This window comes from Pseudophryne corroboree, chromosome 4 (assembly GCF_028390025.1).
Source record: "Pseudophryne corroboree isolate aPseCor3 chromosome 4, aPseCor3.hap2, whole genome shotgun sequence".
Taxonomy (NCBI): domain Eukaryota; kingdom Metazoa; phylum Chordata; class Amphibia; order Anura; family Myobatrachidae; genus Pseudophryne; species Pseudophryne corroboree.
This window is the reverse complement of record NC_086447.1, coordinates 543,196,132-543,211,800: the sequence shown is the minus strand read 5'-3', so window position 1 is coordinate 543,211,800 and position 15,669 is coordinate 543,196,132. Positions and strand designations below refer to the sequence as shown.

Here is a 15,669-nt window from a genome sequence, read left to right as displayed (position 1 = left end):
TACTACTAATGAATAAATGTAAAAACTGGATCTGCTGCACGTGTTCCAGATGATGTGGTCTGCCTTCTTCAGCCCCTTATGCCCCTCTATAACTGGAAGCAACAGGCAGCACACTGAGTTTGTCTACAGCTTTATTTTTTTACAAAGTACAACTCTCTGTATACCATAGACAATAAATGACAAAAACCAGACTTTCGTGATTTCCAAGTTGTTGGAAAAAGCAAAATATAAAAGGTCACGATAACCCATCATAAATGAATTGGACAAAGTGCTGCTGGGGGTACTGGTAGGTGAAGTAATGAGTGGCACAGAACCAAGGCCTTGTAGACACACACAAATGTAATGATGTCCTGTGTGTATGTGGTGTAAGTATAGTACTAGATAACCTAAAATTCTAATTATGGATGGTTTTTGTACATTGTGTATAAATAAATCTATACTACACATGACATAGATCTCCTGTACTGTTCTAATGAACTTGTGTGTGGACCATCAAACCGCGAGGGTGACAGATACGGACATATTTGCAGCTTTTGTCTCAAGTTCATTTAGAGATCTTTGTAGGCTGAAAACACCTTTCTGCTGACTAACTGCAGATAAAGTGCTTTTTAACACGTGAGAGTCACATGCAACAAGATCATTCATGCGTGAACTGGAAATGATGCCAGACTAGGTCCTCACCTAACACAGCAGTCGGCACAAGTGGATCATTGGGCACTGCAGGAAAACAAAGCTCATGAAAATACACATTACCTCTGGTTTGGGCAGTTGGAAAACAAACAGACATAGATAGATAGAAGTACAATACAACAACTGCTACTTAGAGGAGAATTCTTCCTAAATAGCCAACAATTACCATGTAAATAAATAAAACACCTGCGTAAACCTACAGGCTGGGAAACAACTAATCTATACAAACGCTCTGAATCAAATGGGGATCTGTGTGAGCTTTAGACAGGGGTAGCAGCACTGAGCTTTTTAAATAAACATCCATCAAGTGACATACAGTATATACTACCATGGCTTGCCTGCTGCTTCCAGGCTACAGGACAAGCAAAATATGAATGCATGTGCTTGATTCAGCTTCTTTACATAACATGCATTAATTGTGGCAAAATGGGACATTCTAAAAGCTGATGGGAGAGATGAATGGCTTAGCATATCAATGACAATTAGATCAGCCAATCACAGCATTCCTGTCAGATATTTATGAAGGAAGCAACTAAGGAGCAGATATTGCAAGAAAGCAGCAAAGCGGCATTTAAAGTCGCAGTCACACAGGCTTTTGCACTATTTGGAAATAATGGAATAAAAAATCAGCACTGGCTGATTTTCAATAGAAAGAGCTACACTCATATTTAACATGAGACCATGTAAAGTACTGCTAAGCTAATGACAATTCTATAAATCCACGTCTTTTACTTTCCTTACCCTATTACACTTCTTGGCGAGAATGGTACCTTCCGTCTTTAGGTAATTATTTTGGACATATCAAAGTATAGTTATCTAAGCATTGTCATAACCTGGGAGTGACGCTGTAATAACTGTCTGATTATAAACAGATAAAGGCTAAAACATTTTGGTTATGCCACAAAAGGAAGGACTGAAAACCTAAATTTTACATCCTTTGGATGACCAGAGATTTTATTTTTTCATTAATTCCTTTGCACAGCAATAAAGTCTTTACAAATGGTGTTCATATAGTCACAGACTGCAGCACCAAAGGCTTCAGGTAAATATACGTGAAAATGGCCCCAAATAACATTTTGGAGATAGTTGAATTGATGCAGGTCAGTGTTACAAAAATGAAAAAGGACTAAGGGATACATTTACTAAGCAGTGATAACAGCGGAGAAGTGAGCCAGTATAGAAATTTCCCCATCAACCAATCAGCAGCTCTGTATCATTTTATAGTATGCAAATTATAGATGTTACTTCAGAGCTGATTGGTTGCCATGGGCACTTCTCCACTGGCTCACTTCTCTGCTCTTATCACTGCTTAGTAAATGTACCCCTGTATCTCAGTTCTAAGTGACCCTCTTTTTTAACATATTCATATTACAGTATGTTGAAAACCTGACTGACTTAACTTAAAACTATAACATAAGCATAACAGACAATACTATAATAAATCTGTACAAGGATCACACAGTAGATTCAGAAATTTTATTAAGACATACAGCAATTTCATTACAAATAGTGACAGACACAACCTAAGAAAAAACGATTTCATGATTTAACCAAATATTCTCACTGGTCAAAAGGACCATTAAACGCAATATACAATATGTCATTTACAGAAGAGAACCCATGTTATGTAGAGAGATCTATGTAAAAGGATAAATGATCTTATAAGAACTGAAAATGTTCCTGATTAACTTGTGATTGTGGTGTTTGTTACCTATGCACACCACATTGCCTGTGCATAAACAGTAAAGGACAACAGTGTGCGCTTTAGAACAGAATTGCTAAACAGTGGATAAAAATCACCTGCAAAAAGCTTCAATAGAAGACTACACACAAAAAGGCCACCATGCTCGTTTCTGTCATGGTATGGAATTGTTTAAAACATTATTTGTAAATGGTATTCAATGTCTGTCAATAATGGCTAAATGTGTTTTAGGTGTAGTGAAGACAAAATTTGCAGCAAGATCAATTTAGTGTTTTGGGAATACTTACATCTGGGACTGAAGTTGTGCGAGTCCATATAGGTGATAGACAGTGGATCTTCTGCATGCAGAGTACTCTGGTCAGCATAACTCCTATCCATCGCATTCACCATGTGTGTCATTTCCTGGCGCGCATTACCCATCGCATCCTTTCGTTTCTTGGCCAGTTTACTGCAAGGAAAAATAATTAAGTGCCCACAATTTGAAAAGGAAAATAAATATGGATGCAAAAAGAAACCTAAAAAAATGTCAGCCACATGAAGAGATCGTGAATTCTGCAAGTATTCTAACATTCAAAACCAGGTTACTGGCATTCAAAGTACAGCATCGCGTAAAACTATAATACATTTTAAACAAATGCTATGCTTTGGCTGGGGCAGATAAAGCAGACGAGTCCCCGCCTTTTTAATGGAGGTGTTTAGTACGAATATTGGTTCATGGTTACCAACAAACATGTAAAATGCCTGCAGCGGCTGCAGTGCAGTACCAATGTGTCAATACCCAAATATCATTCAAGTTTAAGGGGCCTATTTATCACCATCTGCATCCAGGATGCGGATGACAGGTGATAAAATCGCCCAAACTCGCACTGCGATAATTGATTATATCGCAGGGATGTATCAATTATTGCATGCAGGGACAGAGCTTGCTGTCAAGCTCTGTCCCTGCAATGACACTCCGCAGCATCATCGGGGTAATTTTGTAAAAAATACCCCGATGTCCTGCTGCGCATGTGCCGCCCCCGCCGACATCTCCACTACCGCAGCCGCCCGGTTGATCCCCCCCATCGCGACTACCCCCTGCGCGCCACAGTCACCCCCCCAGCAGGTCAATATACTTACCAATCCATGGAGCCGGTCTGCGCTGCTCCTGCTGGGATGTCGGGCGCCGGATCCTGTGTGCTGCGATGACCCCCGGTGCTATAAAGTGCGCTGCCGCTTTGCAGCATCACTTTACTGCACCGGGATCACATTGCAGCATACGGGGGACCCGGCGCCCGGCAGCGCTCACCGAAGCAGCAGACACCGGCTCCCTTGACAGGTGAGTATGGTTTTTTTTTTTTTTAACTTTTTTCACTCTGATCAGCTTGGACACACATAGCTGATCTCTGGAGCCGAGTCCCGCACAGCTTTCTCTGCCAGGGGCAGAGAAAGCTGGGCAAATGCCTGCCTATCGCAGTGCTGCCCTGTGATTTTGTCAGTCTAAAATGGCGAGATTATCACAGTGCACACTGCGGTATTTTTTCACATTTTTTTTTGTAAATTTGGCCACATCACATTTCCCATTATGAGTATGGGGAATGCGATGTGGGTTACTAAAAAAGAAAAGAAAAGTGAATTAAAGGGTTTGGAGCAGTATTTCATGAAAACTGCTCCAAATGCCCTTCAATACATCCAGGTGATACTAAAATAATGTGAAAAGGGTGTTTCTGCCTCTTGCCTCCACGGTGCTGGAACATAGCAATGCATTTCATTTGTGAAATTTATAACATGGTCTGCAGGAACAATGTAATTACAGCAGCACATACAAATCTAAAATAATGTACAAACGTGGGAAAGATATATGCCTTCAACAGAATTGTTGTAAATGTCCTTATTTGCAGAGTATAAATGCAGGATTATGAATGACTCATCTAATTTAAGCAGAATATTTTTCCAGAAAGGAAGGTCTTACAAATCACACCTTTTCACAATTGAGAGAAGAACGTCACAATCTATAAGTATCTCAATACTAAGGCAATTGAAAGGAACAAAATGAACAATATCAGACAACAATTAAATAGGATAAGACCTCATTATGTAACACTTTTTCTTATATAATACTTGCGGGCCGATTCAATTGTGGCACGTGCCACCTGCTGGCTGACTGAAGGAATGGGAGTCTATCGAAGCTATTCAATTGTTGCTCTAATTGACGGCCATTAGAGGCGGCAGACACATTTTTATCTCACCCCCCTCAGAGGTGCAAGAAAAAAACGTGTTCAAAAGTCCATAGTTTGGGCGCCCAAAGTCGGAATTTGGACGCCCATTCAGGCTTTTTAGATGGGTTTAGCTGTGCCTTAACTAGCAATGGCCATCTGATCGGAGCAACAACCGAATAGCTCTGATAGACTGATTGTGCAGGGGGCACAAAGATAATTGAATCGGCCCCATGATGTTTAATACGGTTTCCAAACTAACATTTTGCGCTGTGCATACCAATCTGACTACCGGCTAAACCCAAATCTAACCAGACCTGGGGGGTAAATGTACTAGCCTGCGAACTGCAGATATTGGTGGGTTCTGTACATGTGTGCCCAATGTTTTAAAGTAGCAATCACTAAAAAGACAAAAACAACCTGCTACTTTAAAACATCGGCAGACTCACACGGAACCCACCAATGCCTGTAGATCGTAGACTGTTACATTTACCGCTTGGACTTTAATACATACTTACTGACAGAGGGAATAATTCATAGGTATACGTTACTTTGATTTTTTTTATTGCTAAGCATCAGTGTTAAGACCTTCACATACGCAGAAGCCGCACTGCGCATGTGCATGTGGGTCTGCGCACTTGTTCACAGTGCCCCAAAAGCTGCAGCATGATTGACATGCTGCTGAGATTTGGGGGCGGTGATGAGCAGCGTTCCAGAATGTGGCTCCATCATCGGACACATCTTCACTTTCCCCAACAGCATGATTTTGCTGGACATGGAGTATGCAGGGGGTTACTCAGATGTCCGATGTTCATGCACATGATCTGATGCTGCATCTTCGAACACAGAAGCAGATCACAGATGCCGACAGTGGGCATATTTTTACTTAAGACGTCCCCTGCGATTTATGCATACTTTGGCACAGCCACGTCTACCACTGAGTCAGTTCCAGTGTGAGCGCACTTAAGGAAGTTGCAGATGTCTTCTGGAACTAAAGGTGCATACACACGGAGCGATATAACTGAGCGATTTTGACTATATAGTCAAAATCGCTCAGAAAGTTAGTGCAGATCGCTCCGTGTGTATACAGGCAGCGATAGCGATGCGCGTCCCCGCTAGGTCGCTATCGCTGGGAAAAATAGTCAGTGCAGGCAAGTCAATTTTGGCTATGTCGCTGCAAAAGTTAGTCAAAATCGCTAATACTTTAAGAGGCCAGCGATTTTTCCCAGCGATAGCGATGTTGCAGGCGGCGGTGGTGCGGGCGGCGGCGGGTTGTGGCGGCGGTGCGGGCGGCGGCGGGTTGCGGTGGCGGTGTGGGCGACGGCGGGTTGCGGCGGCGGTGCGGGCGGCGGCGGGTTGCGGTGTGAGCGGCGGCGGTGCGGGCGGCGGTGGGTTGCGGCAGCGGTGCGGGCGGGGGAAATTTACCTTTATCTTGCAGAGTTTGGCAGCGGAGCGGTACCAGTTTCAAAAATGGCGCCTCAGCGTCATTTTTGAAATTCAAGATGGCCGCCGCGAGCCAATCACGTCTCGCCGCGTCATCGCCCCGCCCCCTCCCGCTGACTTATATAAGTCAGCGCGAGGCAGCGGCTTTCAGTCCGACGGCGGAGGAGGAGCGGAGAAGAGCTCCTGAAGACTGAAGACGCCGTGGAAGTCCTGGATGGGCGGCGGCTATGCAAAAGAGCTTAGCAGCCGCCGCCCACCAGGTGAAGATGCTGGAAGTCCTGGGAAGGCGGCGGCCATGCAAAAGAGCTTAAAGGCCGCCGCCTCCCAGGTGAAGACGTCGTGGAAGTCCTGGATGGGCGGCGGCTATGCAAAAGAGCTTAGCAGCCGCCGCCCACCAGGTGAAGACGCCGGAGCAAGACCCCAGAAGCCCTCGGGAGGTGGCGCCCCCCCAGGTGAAGACGCCGGAAGCCCTGGGAAGGCGGCGGCCATGCAAAAGAGCTTAAAGGCCGCCGCCCCCAGGTGAAGACCCAGTTTAATAAAGGATTTTTTAAAGAATGTGTCGTGTTTTTTTCCCAATATTTTCTTTACAGGTGCCAGCGGGCCCTTTATGTCCGGGCATGCTGGCACTTGTGGTTCTCCAAGTGCCAGCATGCTGGGGCAGGCTTGCTGGGACCTGTAGGCCACCTGTAAAGAACAATATTACTATTGAAAGGCTATCAGCCTCCCATCCACCGCCCACGGATGGGGGGGACAGCCTCGGGCTTCACCCCTGGCCCTTGGGTGGCTGGAGGGGGGGACCCCTTAATTTAAGGGGTCCTCACTCCTCCAGTGTACCCCGGCCAGGGGTGACTAGTTGGGGGGGTAATGGCACGGCCGCAGGGACCAATATAAAAGTGTCCCCCGGCTGTGGCATTATCTCCCTGGCTAGTGGAGCCCGGTGCTGGTTTGAAAAATACGGGGGACCCCTATGTCTTTTGTCCCCCGTATTTTTTAAACCAGGACCGGACGCAGAGCCCGGTGCTGGTTGTTGTAATATGGGGGAACCCTACTAATTTTTTTCCTCTGTATTTTAACAACCAGGACTGGCTCAAAGAGCCCGAGGCTGGTTTTACATAGGAGGGGGGACCCCACGCAAATTATTTTTTTAACTTTTAGCTATTTAAATACCAGCCACCCTGTAAAATCGTCCTATATATGACACTCATCCCCTTATTTAAATGAGATAGTCAAAATCTCCCATAGCCAAAATCTCCCATAGCCAAAATCTCTTGCATAGTTAGACAAAATCTCTGGTAAAGTTAGTCAAAATCTCCTACTGCCAGTTCAAGGGAAAAGTTAGTCAAAATCTCTCATAGTCAAAATCTCTCCGTGTGTATGCACCTTAAGAAGCTGGAGTTTTAAAAAAAATAAAAAAATTAAACAATGGCACCTGCAAATTCTCACAACAAATTTGAATAAGGACTGTACATTTAAAATGTAGACATTGAGTTCCCGTTCTCACATGTAACGTAAACCTACATACTGAAGAATTATCTAATTATAGGTTACATCCAGCCATAAAACAATGCATATGGACCAGTTGATTGATCTGTAGCTTGCTGCAAAGATCCTGAGACCATAGGTCAATGGCTATACAGTGGAAAAAACATCCATACTGAATAATACCCCTTTCACATCGCACAAATAACCCGGTATCGACACGGCATATTGCCGTGTCGAAACGGGTCAGTGTGCGATGTGAAAGCTCCTTTTCTGAATTAGCGGGTCGCCTGACCCGGTAACTCAACCCAGTAAAAAAGAAGGGTTATTACCGGGTTGAATACCGGGTCAGGTGCAGTGTGAATGGAAGCCGTTTCGATGCGACACGGCTCCCATTCACAGCATAGGGAGAGGCGGCGCAGGAGATGAGGTCATCTCCCGGCGCCGCCTCCACCCCCGCCCCTGCTGCTATGGCAACCGACCCGGTATATTGCCGGGTCGGAAAGCCAGCAAAGGAGCGCAAATGCCGGATCCCACCCGGTAAGGACACATTTCTCTTACCGGGTGGGATCCGGCATTTGCGAGCTGAAAGCAGCATGACAGTGTAATGAATATCGAGCACTAGGAGATACTGATCATGTAAAAGCTGATTTCTCTACCAAATGTATAGCCTAAAACGTTAGTGTGGATCAGATTGTGTACATGAAATATGGGAGAATATATGACATGAGTCAGTAATATGTAATGAATAAACAGAAATGTCTTCTAAGTGTATATCTGCTGGGAAGCAAATATGTTGGGGTTGAAAAACTAGAATGTGCGTCAAATTAGAGTGTCTGTAATAAGACCATCAAAACAAGCGAGCATCATAAGAGATACTGTGATAAAAATATATTGTGATACATATTTTCACCCAGGACAATTTGTTCATGATCTTTTACACTCTCATATAGGGTTATTTATCAGGAGGTGATTACGGGGGTCAGAGTTTGATCTAAGTTTTATAATAATAACAACAATAAAGTTTAAGTTCTAACATTGGTAATATTTTTTCTTTAAGTGTGCACCCACAAAGAGGTTTTCTTTGCTTTAGTCCTACGCACTTGCAGGAACCCCCTCTATTATACAGCTTTCTTGTTTAACCCGGGGAGTACCACCAACAGACATAATAAAAGATTAGATTGATTTACTCAGATGCATTTCAAATGATACATAGCGATTGTTGGAATAAAAATGTAACCAACACTTCTGATAAGCCTCTTAAACTATATGCTCTCCAAACTTATGTAACAATTTTAGTAGACAGAATATAGGTTAATTGCTTCTGAACTTGACTAATTAATCAAGAATCTTTAATACTTTTTAGATCCTCTTCCCTCGCCCCCCTTCCTTCTTTTTCCCTATTCTTACCTCATGTGTGTATTTCCAAGGTAAGCATTGTTGTTCATTGTCTCTATGTTTTATTTATTATTTGTCAATATTAACTTTTATCCAAGGTAAAGACGATATGTGTTGTTTGATCCATATATTTATTGTGGGAAAATTCTTGCACTGTAGTGGTTCATGTCAAATACTGACAATTTTGCTTGAAAGTGTCTGGTGGTTTTTGTACCTATAGTATTTCCTCACAGAAGAATGAAAAAGTTGTTTATCGTTTGCTAGGATTTCCGTATATATCTTTGCATACTCTTGATACGCCTTGACTAACGTGAATTGTATTATTTTTAAAACGTCAATAAAAATTTTGTTTAAAAATAAATAAAAAATGATGAGATTGACTCCTAGAGCCTTCTTTGCTCAAAACTGATTTTATTGTTGGTTCAACATATATCTATGTGTACATTTTCTACAAACTACATCTAAAGTGGTGCAGGATCCTCCCTTTTGCTCTATATTAATAAATAGACCAGACAGATGTGCTACAGCCCCAATAAGTGGAAAAAAATTCAAGTTCTGGATGACTTTCTAATATGTTCCAACTGATTCTTCATCTAGAATCCCACTACAATGCTTTCACATGGAGAAAAAAAATGTATGGGGAACATAGGGACCTATGTACTAAGCCTTGGAGAGAGATGAAGTAAACAGATATAAAGGACCAGTCAATCAGCTCCTAACTGCCATGTTATAGGCTGTGTTTGAAAAATGCGAGGAGCTGGTTGGTTGGTAACTGATCTCCTTCCACTTTATCTCTCTCCAAGGATGGAACATATTAGACAGTCCCTAGTGTTCATTCTAGCACCCTGCACCTTTCAAAACAAGTGCAGTTCCTCTTTCCTGCCAGGGGTGTCACTCTCTGCCCTGGTGCTTCTCAGAACACTCTGCTCTGTATTTCAGCACTAAAATGCAGACCAGAATGTGCTAAGAAGCACCAGAGCAGAGAGCGACGTCACAGGCAGGAAAGAGGAACTGCATGTGTTTTGAAAGGTGCAGGGTGCTAGAATGAACACTAAGTCCCCCAGAATCTAAAGGGAAGTATTATGCCCATTTTACCCACTTATTAACGCCCAAAGCGCATCTGTCTGGTCTATTTATCAGTACTGTGTCTAATACGTGGTTATCGGAGTGTAAACCTGAGCAGCTGGTTGCTGCTGTATATAGTCTCGATTGCGCCAGCTCTTCTCTTCCCTAATATTGCAAGATAAACACATAAGTGCCTACTTTCACAAAATGTCAAGAAGACTCAAATTTTGTGGAGCTCTCGTGGTCTCCCAAAAGAGTAGAGCAGCCTCTGTAGTTCCCCTTCGAGATCTTCAAAACATAAATTAATAATAGATAAATATGAGTAGAATGAAGCGTTAAACATAGACTTTGAAGTGGGTGAATTTTTACTCATTTGACATACACTCATATTTGGCATTTTGTTTTTCTTTTAATTATTATTTTATGCCTGGCAGTGGTAGTGACTTCCCATTGGAACTAGAATCACAACTAGACAGGATGTCCCGGGGGAGGGGTTTTCTCAACACATGTAAGATCTAAATATGTCTGTTGTGCCTATAAAACACTACGGGGTCCATGTAGAGTTGAACATGAATCCAACACACATAGCCTACTCAATGTGTATGGAGAGTGAGCTGAATTCAATGTTGCACTGAGTTGGAAAAAAATCAAACTGCAAAACAAACAAGTTGGTCCTTACGAACCCCAATGTAGATAAGAAACAAGCAATGTATAATTTATTTATATACAGTGGTGTTTTCCCCACAATCTGAGGTCAGACTTGAGCAAGTCCCACTGTAGTACTTTGAAGTGCTATGCGGCTACCATAGGATATGCTAATATGAACAGTCGTGGGCATCTTAACTTAACTGCTGCTATGCATACAACACAAAGTGCCCATAGACAAAATTTCTATGTATCATCTCCAACTGTGCATAAACTCTATATTAAAAGTATTTAATTCTTTATGAATTATAATATTCTCACATTTCTGAACCATATATAAAAATAATCTCTACAAACTACAGCTATCCTTGAAAAAGCCACACAAAATGTTACAGCTGTTTAACGTCAAAGCAACAGCATGACTGAGCATAGCTTATATAGGCATATATGTAGGAACCACTGCTCTGCTCCTGGAAAAAGCACAGGTGGCATGGCAGCCCACCATCACATCGTTTATGGGGCACCAGCTAATATGTTTACTATGGCACCAAATTGGTAATAGCAGGCTCTGCTTACAGTACACTGTTTTTGTTCATCATAAGTTCCCCTATCCATGAAATGGCATTCACACCAAGTAAGCTATTCACAGGTCACCCCTATATGGAACCCAGACCATCAAAGGCATCCCCCCCCACACCACTACAAAACACTTCAGCTATCCAGCACTTTATTAGGGCTCACGACTACCAGGGTACAAAGAGAAAAGTGATCGTACAGAAAAACGGTTACAAAAAAAAACTCCCAAATAACCCACACAAACAATAATAAACACTTCATGGCCAAACGTACGTGGGCACCAAACATCACACACACATCTGCTTGATGAACGCCTCATTTCAAGATAACGGGTAATACAGGTTGAGTATCCCATATCCAAAATGCTTGGGACCAGAAGTATTTTGGATATCAGATTTTCCGTATTTTGGAATAATTACATACCATAATGAGATATCATGGAGATGGGACCCAAATCTAAGCTCTGAATGCATTTATGTTTCATATACACCTTATACACACAGCATGAAGGTAATTTTAGCCAATATTTTTAATAACTTTGTAAATTAAACAGTTTGTGTACATTCACACAATTCATTTATGTTTCTTGTACACCTTATAGACACAGCCTGAAGGTAATTTAATACAATGTTTTTAATAACTTTGTGTATTAAACAAAGTTTTTGCACTTTGAGCCAGCAGAAAACAAAAGTTTCTTTATCTCACTCAATAAATTCCATATTTCGGAATATTCCGTATTTCGGAATATTTGGATATGGGACACTCAACCTGTAATAGACTTAGTCCACCACCCCATCCTTGAAAGCAGGATGGGATGGAGACTGGGGTGACCAGGTGTGTCAGGTCCAATGACCTATTAAATATATATACACATACATCCTTGCAGCTCATTGAAACAATACTTCAATACTCCTGAAAAGTGATGAAATTAAAAGCTATTGGGGGCCATTCTGACCCGTCCGCTCGCTGCGTTTTAACGCAGCCGAGCGAATGGGTCTCTACTGCGCATGCCAGACGGCCGAAGGCCGTAGCAGGGATGAGATCGCCTCTACCTGATTGACAGGCAGAGGCAATCGCTGGGCGGGAGGGGGCGGAACGGCGGCGTTTGGCCGCCGTTTCGTGGGTTTGGTCTGGCCAACGTAGGCGAGGCCGGACAGAACGGGGGGCAGGCCGCAGCGGCTGCGTGACGTCACACGCAGCTTCTGCGTGACGTCACACGCAGCTGCAGCGGGCCGGGGAGCGATGAGTAGCTCCCGGCCAGCACGTTAAAGCTGCGCTGGCCGGGAGCTACTCTTGAAGTGCAAAGGCATCGCCGCTGTACGATGCCTTTGCACTTCTGCGAGGGGGGCCGGACTGACATGTGGGACGGACTAGCCCTGTACTGGGTGTCTCCCCGCATGTCAGTGAAGATCGTAGCTGTGCTAAATTTAGCACAGCTATGATCAACTCGGAATGACCCCCATTGTCTCTTGTATACCTGCATGCCTTTAGTATTTAATAGAATAAAGCAAAAACTGAGAGAACAGATGAATTGTTGCTTATTCTCCAAAGATATTCAAAAATAGCTTGGACAGATTTGTTGGCACCCCTTAGAATAAATTATGAATAATTGAATATTAGTGATATTTCAAACTAATTGCTTCCTTGAATTAGCATCACACGCCTTAAATCTTCTTACCAACTGTTCAGCCGATTTAAATGGAGAAAAGTAGTCACTCTGCTGTTTGGTATCATCGTGTGCACTGCAATGAACATGGACCAATGAAAGCATAGGAGAGAGTTGTCTGAAGAAATCAGAAGGAAATTATAGACAAGCACTTTAAAAGGTAAAGGCCATGTCCAAGCAGCTTGATGCTCTTGTAACTACAGATGCACTTATTATTAATATTATTATTATTATTATTATTATTATTAAGAAGTTTAAAGTCCCTGGGACTGTAGCCAACCACTCTGGATGTGGCCGCAAGATGAAAATCAACCCCAGATTAAACTGTAGAATAGTGAGAATTGTAAAAAAAAAATAAATAAGATTTTAGCACCTACCGGTAAATCCTTTTCTCTTAATCCGTAGAGGATGCTGGGGACTCCAAAAGGACCATGGGGTATAGACGGATCCGCAGGAGCTTGGGCACACTATAAAGACTTAAACTGGGTGTGAACTGGCTCCTCCCTCTATGCCCCTCCTCCAGACCTCAGTTCGAAAACTGTGCCCAGGAGAGATGGACATTTCGAGGAAAGAATTTATTGTTATAACACAGTGAGTGTCATACCAGCTCACACCTCAAACACACCGTAGAACGTGGCATTCAGTAGAATACCAGCCAATGGCATGCACAAAACATAGTCACATGCTGAGAGAATATGTAACACAAACCGTGTGTCCACATAAGCAAAAAATAAGACCCCGCATGTCATGGCATGAACAACGGTATCAACCGCCTGACAGAGAAAACACACCACCAGGGTGTAACCAAAAGCAATAACTGCAGACACAGTACGCACTGGGACGGGCGCCCATCATCCTCTACGGACTAAGAGAAAAGGATTTACCGGTAGGTACTAAAATCCTATTTTCTCATACGTCCTAGAGGATGCTGGGGACTCCAAAAGAACCATGGGGTTTATACCAAAGCTCCAAAACGGGCGGGAGAGTGCGGACGACTCTGCAGCACCGAATGAGCAAACAAAAGGTCCCCAAAAATCAGGATATCAAACTTGTAGAGCATAGCAAAAGCGTTTGATCCAGACCAAGAATCCGCTCGGCAAAGTTAACCCACCGAGACTCCCCGGGCATCCGCCCAAGAAAAGCCCATCTTCCCAAAAGAATGGACCTCCACCGACTTCGGTGCCGGCAATCCAGCCGTAGAATGAACATGCCAAACCGCATCACAAATTCAGCGTGTAACTGACTGCAGAACGCAGTCTCCCAAACCATGCTAGGAACATACCAGACAGACAGAGCTTCTGTTTCTCCAAACTGAGCCAAATTGGCGACCTACATACTCAAATCCCCGGCTAAATCGAGGGAATTTGAATCAGCCAATGCCTAAGTAACCACCGGCAACAAAATAGGCCGATTTCTGCTAAACCCAGAAACCACTCTTGGTAGAACTACCAACCGAGTACGCAATTCCTCTCTATCCACCTGAAAGATCAAACAAGGCACTTGCGAGACAAAACCACCACTTCCGACCCCGCCTTGGGGACGTCAAAGCCAATAGCATGACCACTTTCCGAGAGCGAAATTTTATAGAGAAATTTATTAGGCTTGCCTCCACACCGGCTTGTAAAGTATGGATAAGCCCGACCTAGCTGAAAGTCTTCCATAGGAGCCTTCGTGGATACACACCGAGACATAGAAGTACTCCAACTACGGTGGTAACGCTTTGTCGTTAGGTCTTTCCTAGCCTGAAGAATTGAGGAAACGACTTCACTAGGAACACCCGTTCGGCTTAGGATATGGCATTCAACCGCCCCGCTGTCAGACGCAGCCGCGGTAAGTCATGATACACGCCCTGATCTTATTGTAACATTACCTCACGTAGAGGAAGAGGGCCTTAATCTTCTATGAATAAACCATGAAAAACTGGATAGCCAACTCTCGGTGGATAGACCGGATTCAAGAGGATACCGGAACCTTCGAACATCTTACGCTCACCACCGCCAGAAAAGTGAAAGCGGAGAGGCCACATAGACAGACTAAAAACACCCACGGTGTCACGAGGATGTCCACTGCTATATCTTGAGTGTCCCTTGACCTGGAACATTCTCCTTGAGGCCTCTAGTTAAGGCGAGACGCCAACATGTCCAATTGCGACACTTCCTCAAAGACTTGTCACGTCTGGGAAAGCTTCACGATGATGAGTGAATTTTCTCCGGCTGGATATCGCGTCAGCAGAGGAATTCTATTTCCCAGTCGTTTACTTTCGGAACGAAGACTGCTAATATAGCGTTTTCCAGACTTCCCCCTCAACTGCAAACTGTGCAACTTCTGCCATTGCCGCTTTGCTCCATATTCCGCCATAGCGGCCTACCTACGCCACTGCTGACAAGTCGTCTGGCAGAACTAACACGGGCAGAACACGAAGAATATGTTCGTCGAAAAAAAGCTCTTAATTCAAGAAAGCTTACAGCAGACAAGTTTTTCAACTTGACTTTATCCTCTGGAAATACGGCCCTTGCAAAGGACTGCTCCCCAGCATCGGAGATCTGTATGCACGGACACCAGGATCCAAACCTGGATCCCGAACCTTCATTCCTCTAGAAGGAGAGAACCGAGCAGACCATACTTGCCTACCTGACCCTCTCCATGAGGGAGAAAATGTTCTGTTCCTGGACTTTCCTGGTAATGTATGATTGCCATTACCTGTGGTGAGCTAGTTAATTGATAAGAAAGGTGTTTCACCACAGGTGATGGCAATCATACATTACCAGGAAAGTCCAGTAACAGAGCATTTTCTCCCTCATGGAGAGGGT

At 43.6% G+C, this 15,669-nt stretch overlaps 1 protein-coding gene across 12 annotated transcripts in view; it reads right to left on the bottom strand.

Annotated features, from left to right (window-relative positions):
• Positions 1-15,669, bottom strand: part of PTPRK (protein tyrosine phosphatase receptor type K) — a 689,055-nt gene that overhangs the window by 76,157 nt on the left and 597,229 nt on the right. For 10 of the 12 annotated variants that reach the window (XM_063917338.1, XM_063917340.1, XM_063917341.1 and 7 more), the window contains one exon: positions 2,680-2,840. In XM_063917338.1, coding sequence (XP_063773408.1) covers positions 2,680-2,840 — 161 coding nt within the window. Of the gene's footprint in view, positions 1-622; positions 718-2,679; positions 2,841-15,669 lie in introns of those variants that run through there. The other 2 variants (XM_063917350.1, XM_063917349.1) reach the window with 2 other exon arrangements.